At 44.1% G+C, this 14,884-nt stretch overlaps 2 protein-coding genes and 1 long non-coding RNA gene across 3 annotated transcripts; 1 reads left to right on the top strand and 2 right to left on the bottom strand.

The window, feature by feature from the left end:
* Positions 1-168: 168 nt before the first annotated feature.
* Positions 169-1,886, top strand: LOC146723083 (uncharacterized). Its single transcript, XR_014924775.1, has 3 exons — positions 169-1,477; positions 1,552-1,664; positions 1,764-1,886. It is a non-coding gene; the product is annotated as an uncharacterized LOC146723083 (long non-coding RNA).
* Positions 1,887-6,482: 4,596 nt separating this feature from the next.
* Positions 6,483-7,298, bottom strand: LOC146723082 (uncharacterized). Its single transcript, XM_085483199.1, has one exon. It carries the CDS (start codon positions 7,296-7,298, stop codon positions 6,483-6,485), a length of 816 nt encoding a protein of 271 aa, XP_085339325.1.
* Positions 7,299-8,291: 993 nt separating this feature from the next.
* Positions 8,292-11,735, bottom strand: LOC114943270 (uncharacterized). Its single transcript, XM_085483198.1, has one exon. The coding sequence runs from the start codon at positions 11,733-11,735 to the stop codon at positions 8,292-8,294; it is 3,444 nt and encodes a 1,147-aa protein (XP_085339324.1).
* Between the last annotated feature and the right edge of the window lie 3,149 nt (positions 11,736-14,884).

Raw genomic sequence — 14,884 nt, 5'->3', positions numbered from 1 at the left:
ACGCCGGAGCCTCCAGAGAGGATCCATCCTAGCGATGTCTTCTGCGCGATTGGCATCTGAGGTCCACCCTTGCGTAGACCCTCTTCAAGAATTAAGGAGCACACCTTCGCTCCCAGGAGTAGCTCGGCTGGATCGTTCTCGCGAAATTGAGGATCCGCCAGTTGGAGTCTTCGAATATGCGGCCAATCTTCTGGTGTGCTGGACGTGGAGCCTTGAAGAAGTGACAGGCGTGGCAGTATGAACGCAATCACGGAGAGCCGGGCGTTCGTGATGTCCGAAGTGAGGTGCAGCGTGACCTTGCCACGCGTTGATCCTGGTCGTGCGCCTCCGATCCCAAAGATGGCCATGTCGGTGCGTGATCGAGGCAGGTTCAGTCGTTGCACCAGTGCTTCAGAAACGATCGACACCTCTGATCCCTGATCGATCAGTGCTCGGACGTCGTGCGGTGCTCCATGGCGATCGGCTACGTTCACCCGAGCAGTGGCGAGGAGTACAGCCTTCTGCTCCTTGGCTTTGTGCAGTGCGGCGAGTGAAGTGGCTTCTGGTGTTTGTGCGGTGACCGTGCTGTATGCGTCGTGCAGTGAAGTGTGATGACGTGCCTTGCATGTGTAGCAGTTCTTTTTCGACTGACATTTTGTAAGATAATGATTTCCGAGGCAGTTGAAACACAGTCTGTGCGTCTCAACGAAGGCCTTTCGATCTGCCGCGGATTTCGTCTTAAATTCGCGACACGTCATCAGATGGTGCTTCTCATGGCACAGTGCGCATTGTGGAAGGTCAGTTCCGTGCTTCGCAACATGTGTCTTCGCCGTTCGTGAAGACTCTCCGAAGTTCTTCTTGAGAGTCTTCGGATGCACGGCGTTAAGTGTGAACATCCGTCGCGTCATGAACTCCAAAAGTGTTTCGTGCGATGGTGACTTGTTGGAGTCGGATATGGAATTTTCCCATTCCATTCGAGTGTGTGCGTCGAATTGCTCGACGATAAGATAGTTTAGGAGGTCCATTCCGTGAGATTCAATGGGACGACCTATACTCTCCTGTGCGTTGACGACTGTGACGGCAGCGTTGTGGATGCGATGCAGTTCGTCAGCAGTTCCGTTCTTCATTCTCGGCACGGCGGTGAATGCGGCGAAGTTGCATCGGATGAGTTCTCTCTCATTTTCGTAGTGTTTACACAGTATCGTCCATGCACGTTCGTAGTTGTCTCCTGTCACCGGTAATGAACTTATCAATTTTTCAGCCTGTCCGTTCAAACTCGACCGAAGATGATGCAGGCGTTCGATGTTAGAGATGGTGGCGTTATCACCGACGACAGACAGGAAGAGATCTCGGAAGGTTGGCCACTCGGAGTAAGCTCCCGAAAACTGCGGAATCCTGACTCGAGGTAATGCGGTTCGAGGAGCGGCTTCGTTTAGCTTGACGGTTTCCGAGGCTGACCGAATGCGTTCAGCGTAGCCGTCCAGGATGCTCCTTTGCTGTACGTACGTATTTTCAGTCAAATCATGGAGTCCTGAAGTAACGTAATCACTTTCTCTGAACTTATCTTTCAAGGCAATACGCAGCTGATCGTGCTGGATGACGAACTTATCCCAGGCTTGATCAAGAAGTCTGATGCGGGTAGTTACGGCACTGGATGTGATGTTAGGAGCGCCCATCTTCTTCAGGTATTCGACCGAGCGTGAGATTCGAACTTGGATCTCACGCTGACTATCTAATAATATAGCGGCATCCATGATGTGACACTTACAGTATTTCTTTTTCAGGCACTTCACTCTTGTCTTCAAGAATGTTCACACGCATGCCGGCGCGACGAACTGATAAAATATCCGGCTCGAAGGACCAAAATGTTATGTTTGCGCGAACGCGAGAAGGAGAGCGCGTATTAGAAGGCCGATAGAAATCATTCACTCTTTAATAATTAACACAGAATTTACTTTCACAATTTAACGATACAGTAATTTTACAAAGTTTCAATAGATAAGCCGAGATCGATTTCCAAGTGAGTGTGCGGTAATAATTGCGGTAATAATTGCGGTAATTTATAAGCGGTTTAATAGCGGTTGTACGTACTGAGACTCGAGAGACTAGCCGCCCAATTTTGGTGGGCGCTTCTTTTATCGGTGCGGTACTGAAGCCCCACTAATTTTTACTTCACCAATTAATTTCGGTTATTTAAAAATGTTCGAAGGTGACGCGAGGGCGCCTGTCTTTATTGGAGGCCCCGTAATTTACGCGAAACAAGCACGCACCTGACATGCGCGAAATGCTCGATAGCGAGATCGATTGGCTTTCGGAAGCCACGTGATCGAACGGCGCATGTCTATTACATCGATAATCAATGCAGTGATCGTTGCTTTCGGTTAAGCAATGTTGTTGTTATTGACAGCTTGTTAAAATAATCCTGATTTATTGCCTACTTGTTTATATCGGGCGAGCCTTTTTTCCGCGGTTTTTTCGCATATTCATCGGAAGAAAATATCGATTTTTTAGACAGAAAAATACAGACTGAAATAATTATATTAATTTCTTCTCAATTTCGAACATTATAAAATAATAAAAAAATATTAAAAAAAATAAAAAAACATTATGGCAGCCCAAAGTCCTAAACGCGGGATCCCGGGATTACTATTTTTGCGCTTTACCACTGGATTAGCGGCACAGATCAAAAGTGTATCTTTCTTTAAGCCTGATAACAAACCTGGTAATTTCTCCAAATGCAAGGAAAAAAATTTTTTTTTTTTTTAGAAGGCGCATTGGACGAAAAGCTCGAACACGGATCAACTTTTTTTTTTTATATAGATTCAACACACCAAAGGAGATCAAAATCGGTGAATAGTCAACCTCGAACTCCCCTTGTAAGTTCATTATATAAATTAATCTCGAACTTACATATGGAGAAATAAGCGAGAAAAATATAGATCCGAAAAGTCGCTGAAGCGGGAAACGAACCCGCATCTTTTCAACGCAACTTTTCAAAAGTGAAAGATGAAAAGTGAAGGGTTCGTTTTCCACTTCAGCGACTTTTTGGACCTATATTTTTCTCGCTTATTTCTCCATATGTAAGTTCGAGATTAATTTATATATGGAACTTAGTAATCTCAAACCAAGAGATATAGTTCCGAAGAATTAATTTTTCGCGCTTGAGCTCTATTGGCCAATTTAAAATATTATAAATACAACTAGTGATAGATAAAAAAGCCAACTTATCGAGCAATTATTAGAGTTGTTCTGTCAAATAAAATTTATTCCATGTATAAACTAGGCAGAGTTTGAAATGAGGTGTCTTTTTATATTGTTGGTCTTATCTTGTGTCATCTTCAATAACTTTTTCAAAAAAACGTGGTTAAAATTGTCAAAAAGGACGATGTCAAGTAAGCATATTGCTAATTGTTAAGGATATATATTTTAATTTTTGACATACGTTAATCGTCAATTTTTTATTAATCGCAGCGCCTACGGAACGTATTAATTTCTCGCATATTAACGATGAAACTTTTCGAGATTTGATTAAAATTAAAGATCATATCGAGGCGAACATTTGTTGGATATGACGGATTGAAACACGCTTTAATTGCTTATAAATTCTCGACTCTTATTGAAAAACTAACATTAATTTTCGATATTATGTGGAATTTTTGTATGATTTTGTATTTTTTAATAATTACTGTAATATAATACTGAGGAAGACCGCGTGCGGTTGAAACGTTTATTTTATAATGATTGTAATTTTTATTTAAGTTTGAGTATAGAATGTTTGTAGCTTTTACATAATGTTTTATGTTTAGTTTATACATGGAATAAATTTTATTTGACAGAACAACTCTAATAATTGCTCGATAAGTTGGCTTTTTTATTTATTACTAGTTGTATTTACAATATACGAGCGAAACTTTGTATCAATTGATTTTAAATTATCATATTTATATTATTATTAATTTAATAAATTTGTGTGCCCCATTAACCGTGCTGGCTCTCATTGCCTTTATATTTTTTATATATTTTTTATTACATTTTTATTTGATCCCGAAAGATATTTTACTTTTAATTTTTTTTCATAAAGTCTTAAGATACATATATTTGCATATAAATTAGATGGATTGTCAAGTACAAAGTTCTATCTTTCACTAGTTATAAAAGACAGAACAATAAGCTAATCAGACAGAATAGTGTTGAATGTTTGACTTTTTAGATATTAGTTGTAGCTAACAATAAGTTTTTTTTATATTAAATCCTTTTCTTTCTCGAGGTACAAACTAAACATAATCATATCAATTGCTCACAGAATTGAGTAGAAGTACACAATGAACGTGTCGAAAATATTTCATTATTATTGGACGGAAATAGCAGGTAAGTAACATGATGTCAATGACAGATGTATTGGTATATAATCCTATTAGAATATAAAAAAAATGTTTTATAGAAAAGTTCGTTACGTGGAAAAGTTTATTTTATTTAATATGAAAAATACAAAAAAAGTTTTTATATCCCATTTATAAAATTTCTTATTTAATATAGTCGTCTTACGCTTCTATCAATTTTCCCAAATTTTTGTTCTAAAGTGCGACATGTCTTCGTGATCTATAATCGTATACGCTACTTCGATGAGTGCCCGAAAGGAAACAACTTTGAGATGTCTAGACTAGGTGTGTCTTTCGATTACACTCCACACGTAGTAGTCGAGAGGGTTAAGATCGGGATTATTACAAGGCTAGAAATCCTCCTTCGACCAAAACATATCCACGTTAGAGAGCTAATTTTGAATTAAATGACTGATGTGAGCGAGAGCGCCGTCTTATTGAAAATGTGCAGTTTCCCAGGGTCACAACCTCCATCCAAAGCTTCATCAGCTATCCTCAGAAATCTTCAAAATATTTCCTTTGTAACCGGTTTTCTCTTGTGAAAGAAATTCGGCGACATAACGTCGCCCTCACTTGAGACGACGCTTAAGACGTAGATACTAGTAAAAAAAAATTTTGCTTTTTACAACGATGTTCTCGGTGTTAGCAAGCCAATCGTCCTTCTTGGTCGACGTTTTTCGAGCGCGCGGTCTTTCTACAAGAAATTGCCATTCTTTTATTATATTTTTAAGGAGAGATGTCAAAATAAACTATTTTTGACCTAAAAGCAGAACCTACATAAATCAACAACTGAAAACTTTTTGGAATTTTTTAGAAGCAAAAAAAAACAATTATTTGTTCACCAGGTCCGGGGAAAGTTGTGAAAATCAAAATTTATTATCGATTATTGGAAGTCATATAAAGATTTTAAACTTTATAGCCATGATGTCTATTCAAAATAAAATCAATTATACACTTATATATGGAAAAATAAGTAGTAATGTGGAGAATTTAATGTTTTGATTTACATAATTTACTTTACACTTACAGGATGTGCTTAAAGTTTGGAAATTATTGAATATTTTATAAACTGCATTTATAAAATACATTTAAAAAAAATTTCAAACAAAAGTTGTAGCGCTTAAAGTATTTAAAGTATTTATTTTATAGAATCTCAAAAATAGTTTACAATGGTTGATTTAAATTCTGCTTCTGGGTCAAAAATGCCTTATTTTTAAATCTTCCTTTGATTTTATGAATTTGATTGTTTTGAGATTATAAAAGTCTTATCAACGTATCCAACCTATCTTAGCGTTAATTAGCACCTACCCTTGAATTATAATATATAAAAGTGTCAACCCTTCGGGTCACCGATTTTATTGAACTATTGTAGAAATATAGTATTCATATAAAAGTAATACATATTATTTGAAGACAATGCGTCTCTCAAGCGTTGATGAGAAATCGCGGTGTGAAGTTTAGTACATTCCTTAGTTTTTTCGACTCACAGCGGACTTAGCAACGAACTACAAGTATAAAGGTTGCCAGTTCGCGTCCCACTTTTTCTATAATTTCTTTTTCTTTTTTTTCAATATTTTCTATATTATTATACATTATATAGAATAAATTTATGTTAATGTTATCGCCGGGTTCGTGTTTTCTGAATGAAACTTTGCACTTGGTGTCGAATCGTAACTTTATTTTTTTTTCTTTCGATTAGCACAAGAACGCTATGTACAAGAGTGTTCTCTTTTCGCTCTCTCGATTGAGACTGCTGTGAGTACAGCGCGAGTTTTGGAGCGCGCGTAGGGCGCGTTATCGTGATTGGATCTTTTAAAGTAAGGCGAGATACTTCGGCCAATTAGGCGCGAGTGATCACGAGGCTATCACGCTATTTTTCAAATTCCATCGCGATACAATCATCCTTGAAAAAGATATTCAAACATTCTCAACGGTTTGCTCCGAAAAATAAAAAAAAAATATATATATATTACCGTATTTCTCAACATACCGCCCGCTTTGCATTCGGGACGAATGCGAAATAAATTAGTAATCAAGAATGAGAGCAAGCCTTGGAGAATGGTTGTTACATGAAAGAATACAAACAAGGACGAATCGCGCAAAGGTATTCGTCTCGAAATTACATTAAATTTCATTACTTAACGTATTGGACTTATCTAAATGATCATCGACGGGAAGTCGACAGACTTGCGTGATTGGTCGCTTCAAAGTAGACTGGGCGGTACGAACGGTGACAACCCGCACGTGTCCGTCAGACCCCGGATGAGTCTGCGTCACCCGCGCTAGGTCCCACTTACTCGGAGGGAGCAGCGGGTTTTTTATTATTACTAAGTCGCCCGTCGCGAGGTCTGGCATATGCTTGCGCCATTTATGGCGTTGTTGAATCGAATGCAAGTAATCTTGCGACCAAGCACGCCAAACTGTCTCTAGCATGGCGTGAACGTTCTGCCATCGTGAGCGTCTACTCGCGTCGATCGCAAGTGTCGATTCCTCCGGAACGGCTACAAGCGGCCGTCCTATCAAGAAGTGACCCGGAGTGAGCGCCGACACGTCACTCGGGTCATCGCTGAGCGCAGCGATGGGTCGCGAGTTTAGGCAAGCTTCGATCTTGCACAAAAGCGTAGCGAGTTCAGCCCGCGATAGAGTATGAGACCCAACGGCTCGCTTCAAGTGCGTCTTGAAGCTCTTGACCCCGGCCTCCCAAAGACCGCCGAAGTGCGGAGCAGCGGAGGGAATGAAGTGCCAGGCCACTCCGTCATTGGCGATCGCGCTCTGTAAATCAGGATCTCCGATAACGGAGGCAAAGTGTCTCGTAAGTTCGGAGTCGGCACCACGAAAATTGGTGCCGTTGTCGCTATAGAGATGACGAGGTGATCCTCGCCGACTGGCAAATCGATGAAAGGCGGCTAGAAAACTGGGCGTGGAGTAATCTTCCACCATCTCGAGGTGGATCGCTTTAGTGGCGAGGCAAACGAACAGAGCAATATACACCTTCCGAGCACGTTGTCCTCGACCTACGAAGGAAGTTACGTGGAGAGGGCCCGCGTAATCCACTCCGCAGTGAGTAAACGGAGCGGAAGGAGTGACTCGAGCCGCGGGGAGGTCTCCCATGTACTGAGTAGACAATCGAGCGGAGTGTCGCGCGCAAATGACACATTTCCGAAGATGCGCCTTTACGGAGTTGCGGCCGCTTAAAAGCCAAAATCGCTGACGCAGTGTGCGCAGTACCAGTTGCACTCCTCCGTGGAGAGTGACGGTGTGAGCTTACGCAATCAGGAGATTGGTTATGTGGTGTTTCGGAAGGATAATCGGGTGTCGCTCGTCATAACCGAGCGCTGAGTTTTTCAACCGCCCGCCAAGGCGGATTAAACAGTCTGTTCCCAGGAAAGGATTCAGTCCACGCAGAGGGCTTGAGTGTGGCAGAGTTCTTTTATTTTTTAATGATCGCAATTCTCGCTCGAAGAATTTCCGTTGTAAATAGTTAAACCAGAATATCTCCGCTTTCCTGAGCTCGTCGGCGCTCACAAAGGCGGGAAGATCGTGGCGAGAATCACCTTTTCCTCTTGTTCGTAGTACGAATCTGTAAACGTAGGCGGTTACTCGGATGAGCTTCGTCCAGCGGGAGAACTTGCGTGGAAGTTCCCACTCAGCGGACTCTTGTACGTGGAGCGTCACATATTTTTTCCTCTCCGTCGACACTTGCAATTCGGTTGTAGAATCGAACAGAGTAGAAATGTCAAGAGTTGGCCAGGAAGTCGGTGGCTGATGAAGCCATCGAGGGCCAGTCCACCATAACGGGTGGACAACTAGTTCGGAAGCGGACAAACCGCGCGAGGCGCAATCTGCCGGATTGTCGCCTGAAGGGACGTGATTCCAGCGAGCGGAAGCCAGAGTCGTTTGCACTTCCGACACGCGGTTGGCAACATAAGTATTTCATTTAGATGGATGTTGACGAAGCCACGCAAGGGCGATGGTAGAATCCGTCCATCCGTAGACGGGAATCGGGGGCAAAGCCAGGGCGGTCAAGGTCCATTTGATTAGGCGACTGAGCAAGACGACGGCGTTCAATTCTAATCGCGGGATGCTCACGGTCTTGATCGGCGCGACTTTAGTTTTAGCGGCCAACAAGCTGATTTGAAATCTGGTTGGCGCGTGAATAACGCGAATGTATATTACGCCCGCATAAGCTCGATTTGATGCGTCCGCGAACCCGTGTATTTCTAACGCGAGATTCTCGCAATGTTTACCGGTCCAACGAGGTATCCGAACAAGATTTAACGATTGCAAGTCCCTGGAGTAACTCTCCCATCGTTCGCGTAACTCGTCAGGGAGAGGCGTATCCCAGTCGTACTTGAGAAGCCATAACTCTTGTAACAGAATTTTAGAGGTTACAACGAACGGAGCCGCCCAACCGAGCGGGTCGTACAACTTAGCCGTGAAAGAGAGAATTGAGCGCTTCGTTGGATTGACCGTTTTCGGCGGTGTGACCACGAATTGAAACGAGTCGTCCTGCGAGTGCCACAAAAGACCTAGGACCTTGAGAGTATCCTCTTTTACTAACAAGTGATTTTTCACTTCCGGCTGATGAGCCGAAAGCCCCTGAAGAAGGGAGAGGGAGTTGGATGCCCATTTACGGAGCTGAAACCCACCCTTTCTTAGTATTTCCACCAGTTGTATACAAGCCTCAATTAACGAGGCCTCGTCGTCCGCGCCGAAAAGCGCGTCGTCCACATAAAAGGACTCGCGCAGAATCGAAACGGCAGCGGGATAGAGAGCTCCTTCATCAATGGAGAGCTGCCTCAGGACTCTCATCGCAAGGTACGGGGCTGGGGCCAGCCCGTACGTCACCGTGAGAAGTCGGTAGCGTTCGATCGGCGAGTCAGCCGACGAACGCCAAAGAATCCTCTGAAAATCCGTGTCAGACGGATGCACGAGGATCTGGCGGAACATCTGAGCAATATCCGCAGTGTAGACTAGGCGCCACTGCCGCCAGCGCAACAGTATCGCGGGGAGGTCTTGTTGTAACCTTGGACCGATCAACAGATGATCGTTGAGAGAGGAGTTGTTGCTCGTGTTGCAAGAGGCGTTGAAAACAACGCGTAAGTTAGTGGTACAGCTCGAATCACGCAAGACAGGGTGATGCGATATGTATACGGGTTTGAACTCGGAATGCTCAGAGTCCTCCACCTTTGTCATATGCCCGAGAGCGCGATATTCTTTTAAAAACTCATTATACTGAGCTTGAAGCTCAGGTTGACGTCGTAACCTGCTCTCCATTTTATAGTACAGCAAAGTTGTAATTGATAAAGAATCACCGATTTCTATCGGGAGATCATGCTTAAATGGCAATCGGACGGTATAACGTCCCTGCGAATTCCGGTAATGATTCGCAACGAAGTGAGCTTCGCACCTCTTCTCCTCTTCAGTGAGGGGTAAAGGGTGAGGAATTTCCTCCTCTTCCCAGAATTTCTGGAGAAGCAAGTGGATGTCCGGATTAGACACGCAGTTCAATACGGAGGCTTCAGCAGAAGCGGTGGACCTACTAGTCGTAGGGCCAGAGAGTACCCAACCAAGAGCGGTCAATTGAGCGGTCGGAGTACCGATAGGACCTTGACGGATATCGCGCAGCAAAAGTGAGCCGTAAAGGTCAGCACCGATCAATAAGTGAATTTGGTGACGACTCGAAGGATCAGGATCCGCAAAGGAGAGACCCTGTAAATGTGGCCACGTTTCGAACGGCTGAACTTGCGACGCGGCATACGAAGTAATGCGTTGATATACGTAAGCTTCCAGAGGAAAGCTCGGATCAGCTTTCGAACGCGGGGTTAATCGAAGCGTTAATCGTGACTTAGCAGTACCGGTGAATTTTTCGCCGAAACATTTAATTTGCAAATTGGCTCGTTGCCGTTTAGTGCGCAAAGCTTGTGAAAGCGACTCCGAGATAAAACTGAAAGTGGATCCTTGATCCAGCAGCGCACGTACTTTCAAACATCGACCCTCTTCTGTGTGGAGGTCGACCCACGCCGTGGCCAAAAGAACGTTGGGAGGTCGATTGAGCGAGGGTGGTACTGTCTGGACGCTCGCAACTGGCGGTACCTTCGGCGGAACTAGCGAGTCGTTAGAGACGCTCGAGGCGGACTCAGAGGTAGTCGCCGCGGAAGCCTCTGTACTGACAGAGGCGCCATAATACGCGGAATGCAACAGTGTATGATGCATGCGACTACACTGTCTGCATCGAAATTTACTCGGGCATTTCGTCGGAAAGTGCCCGGGCTTTAAGCAGTTAAAACAAATCTTATGTTGACGGGCAAAAGCACAACGCTGTGAAGCAGATTTTTTAATAAACGTTTCGCATCTCGCAACTGGATGCTCGCCGGAGCAGCAAATACATTTGGCGACGGTCACGCTATTGACTGACGAACGCGGCTTATCGTGCTTCGCGGAGCCGGCGTCTGTGCTCGCATCCGAAAAGTCAGATAGTCCGCGAATGCGAAGCGTTAAGAATTCACTGAGTTCCTGATAAGTAGGGAGCTCGTCGCGTTTCGTTCGCTTCAGATTCCACTCTGTACGCGTTTTCGCGCTAAACTTTTGCGTGATTATATATATAAGAACGTCGTCCCATTGCTCTACCGGACGACCGAGATTATTTAACGCGGCTAATGATGCAGACACTGTGTCGCGTAACTTGCGAAGATCGCTTACATTTTCGGATCTCATTACCGGAAAATTAAAAAATGCATGCAGATGCGAGTAAATTAACGCTTGTTTATCATCGTACTCGTTTGTTAGCAATTGCCAGGCCGACTCATAATTTGCATCCGAAATCTTTAAATTATTGATTAACAGTGAAGCATCTCCCGTTACGCTCGTTTTTAAATAATGAAATTTCTGGGAATTTGAAAGAGCGTCGTTGTTTGCTACGAGAGACTCGAAAATATTGCGAAAGTTTTCCCAATCAGTCAATTTACCGGCAAACTTCGGGAGCGTGATGCGTGGCAATTGAAAACAATGATTGTTAGGTTCGCGAACGGAGGAATCGAGACTACGATCGTTAAGCGCGATTTGAGTTGGTGTAAATCGACTTATCGTTTCATGAAGGAGATCGGCCACATCGTTGTAGACATCCTCAGCTGCGAGAAACTCGTCCTTCTCGAAGTACGATAAGGCCTTCTTCTGCTCCGGCGTTGCCATCTGAAGAAGCTTGACGTGGAGGGAGCGGCAAGCGCCCCAGATTTCCTCCGCAGCGGCAAGACGACCTCGCGTTTTGGCGAGGGTCACGTTCGGCTTGGCTAGCTTTTTGAAATTGACGAGGACTCTTTTGAGCGAGCTAATGTTTTCACTCTGCTCGATGAGCAGATCGTTCACGGTGGTCGACATCATAGTCTCGATGCCGAATGTGTGAGCTATTATTTTATCACTCACGGGAGCAGAAGGCGCGCGCGGCTGCTCGGCGAGGAAAAATTCCTCGTCTCAAAGCGCGAGCGTAAGAGAAAGAGTTAATTTTTAGCGCGATTTGGCGTCGTCACGACGGCCGTTAGTGGCTATCCTTGTCACTTAGAGCAAAGTACACATAATGGTGCGGTGGTGATAGCAAAACGCGTTTTAGCGAAGTCACACTTTAAATCACGCACCTTTATTGTAGTTTAAGAATGTCGAGATTCGACGAAAGTTGACAAGAGTCAAGGAGAGAAGCAAGAGGCGGGCGCTTTATAGTTGCGCGCACGACGTCCTGCGCCTGGTACTGCAGGCATGCAGAAAGTTTCTTGAATTAATGCCCAGGAATTGTTTTGATTCACTGGCTCGTAGCGCGTGATAGCGGCTCACAATTAATGAGAGTCACCTTTAAACGATGAGAGTCACGGTGTGTAACGACTTGCTAAGCGCGTGATTGCGGCGCGCGCGCGGGTTACTTGCAACAATGTTCACTGTCACCCGCGGTGTTAGAGAATTCCATCACTGGCACGTGATCGTGGCACCGGAGATGAGAGTCACTGGGCACGGGTAGCGGAGTACACGTGCAGTTGCTATTCTCGAACGGCATTTAACTGCCGTCCGAAGGGCAAAATTGCAAAGCGCGTGATAGCGGCGCTTGTACTGCAAAAATGTTTCAACGTCGAAATTCTGCCCTTTTTTTTTCTTCAAATGCAGAATTCGACGGACACCGGGTACGTGAGGGCGCGTGACCGTCACGTGGCTGGAGCGCCGCGGCTTCGTCCGGAGCACTGGTAGGAGCGTGATCGAGAGAGCCGCAGCAAGAGAGAGATAGAGAGAGAGAGAGTGCGTCGGAACGCGCGTCGTTGCGCTGTCTCTCTCGCTCCACGCGTCGTCGTGAGAGAGCGAGAGAGAGAGAGAGAGACTGTCTCTGAGCGCGCGACAGCTGGTCGTGTAGCGCGGTCTCACTCTCGCACACAGAGCTCCGCAACGAACGAGAACGCGTTAAACGTCTGATCACAAAGGCTTCCGGAACACTGGGAAGTTGTCCGAAACTCTCGGGTTGATTCACGCGTGATTGAGAACAAGGTCGCAGTTTCATCCGATTAATTTCACGGATCCGGCTCGAAGGACCAATTTTGTATGTTAATGTTATCGCCGGGTTCGTGTTTTCTGAATGAAACTTTGCACTTGGTGTCGAATCGTAACTTTATTTTTTTTTTTGATTAGCACAAGAACGCTATGTACAAGAGTGTTCTCTTTTTGCTCTCTCGATTGAGACTGCTGTGAGTACAGCGCGAGTTTTGGAGCGCGCGTAGGGCGCGTTATCGTGATTGGATCCCTTAAAGTAAGACGAGATACTTCGGCCAATTAGGCGCGAGTGATCACGAGGCTATCACGCTGTTTTTCAAATTCCATCGCGATACAATCATCCTTGAAAAAGATATTCAAACATTCTCAACGGTTTGCTCCGAAAAATAAAAAAAAAATATATATATATTACCGTATTTCTCAACAATTTATTATTATTACTTTAAAAATATTTATTATAATTTGAATTGTATTGTGCATAAACCATGTAAGCGCATAATATTATTTAATATTTAAGCAATATTCTAGTAGTTTTAGAATATTTAATATATATTCTTAGAATATTTAATATTTTAAAAATACGCCTAGAATATTAAATAATATCATGCGCTTATAGGGAAATTTTTTTCTAATAAAACATTGGCGATTTTAAAAATAATATTTTAGGCAATATATGTCGGCGGTGGAATATTCATGATATAAAAACATAAGTTTTAAATATATAATATATTTATTGCTTTTAATATATTATATTTATTGCTATAAATGGAAATTTTAATAAAATAACTATAATAATCCTTGATCTTGCTATGTAATTTTAGAAAATTTGGAATAATTTAAAAAAAGCAGGTGAACTATAGGTGTTGACGCATGTCATAAATTTGTATAATCAATAGACTCTTATATTAATCGCTCGTACATCAACGGAAAGGTTCGATCGTTCGAATCGACACACGACAACATTATCGACCTTGTTCACCATCCCATGTGATAGGAGTCACGCTGTCACGTGTACATTTATTTACTCTTATTCTTTCGTCGCTCCGATTCGCCGAAACAAAGATCCGAGCCCGAGAAAGAGGGGATTCCGTGACGAAAACTCGGAACGCTCCCGAAAACCAAGAGTGAGATCTCTGCGAACCGTGCTAAATCGATCAGCTGCAAATACAAGCAAACATATATTCGTTGCTTCACTCACTGTCCTCTCGGAGCGAGCCTTCACGAGGCTGTACAAGCCACCAGTCGATCAACAATAAGTTGACTTAGAACGACGCCGTCGCGCCTTCTGACATCGGCAACATTTTTTTTGGTCCTTCGAGCCGGGGCGCTAACGAGAGAAGACGACAAGTCGTGAAGTACATCATCCAACTACATTTTGGCTGACTTTGATCACGACCTACGTTGTTTAACGCAGCAGCTGCCATTCCAATAATGGCTACCACCGCAGAGCTTTTGGAGCAACAGCTCGACCTTGTTAGATCGGTTGCAAATGCCGTATCTAATTTCAAAAAACTCGGCCACGCCAAGATGACGTCCACCGTGGCTGCAAACCGGATGGAACGCGTCAAGGAACAGTTCCGGGAGATTCGCGTCAACAACGCCAAGCTGTTAGTCCTCGCCGAGGCCGCTACGAAGACCACGCATCGATACTTCACCGAGGAGCTGTATCAACAAGCCGAGGTCCAGATGGATGCTGCCCTTGACTACCTGGCCGAATTTGCCATACCTCCCATTGCCGCCCCGCACATCAACATCATGGACGCTTCGAACGCAAGTACCGATTATCATCATGGTCCGCGCCCGGTCTCGCGTTTACCGCGAATCGAATTACCGAAATTTGACGGCTCTTTCGAGCGGTGGGAAACGTTCCGCGATAGATTTAAAGCAATGGTAATTGACGATCCGATTTTAACAAATGTAGAACGCCTGCATTACTTATGTTCAATCGTTACCGGAACGGCCAGCACTTCGCTGAGTCACTTAGCAGTCACCGATGCGAATTT

This window comes from Nylanderia fulva, unplaced genomic scaffold (assembly GCF_048542155.1).
Source record: "Nylanderia fulva isolate GAGA-0341 unplaced genomic scaffold, ASM4854215v1 Scaffold235, whole genome shotgun sequence".
In the NCBI taxonomy this organism is placed as follows: domain Eukaryota; kingdom Metazoa; phylum Arthropoda; class Insecta; order Hymenoptera; family Formicidae; genus Nylanderia; species Nylanderia fulva.
This window is presented reverse-complemented; position numbering and strand designations above follow the sequence as displayed.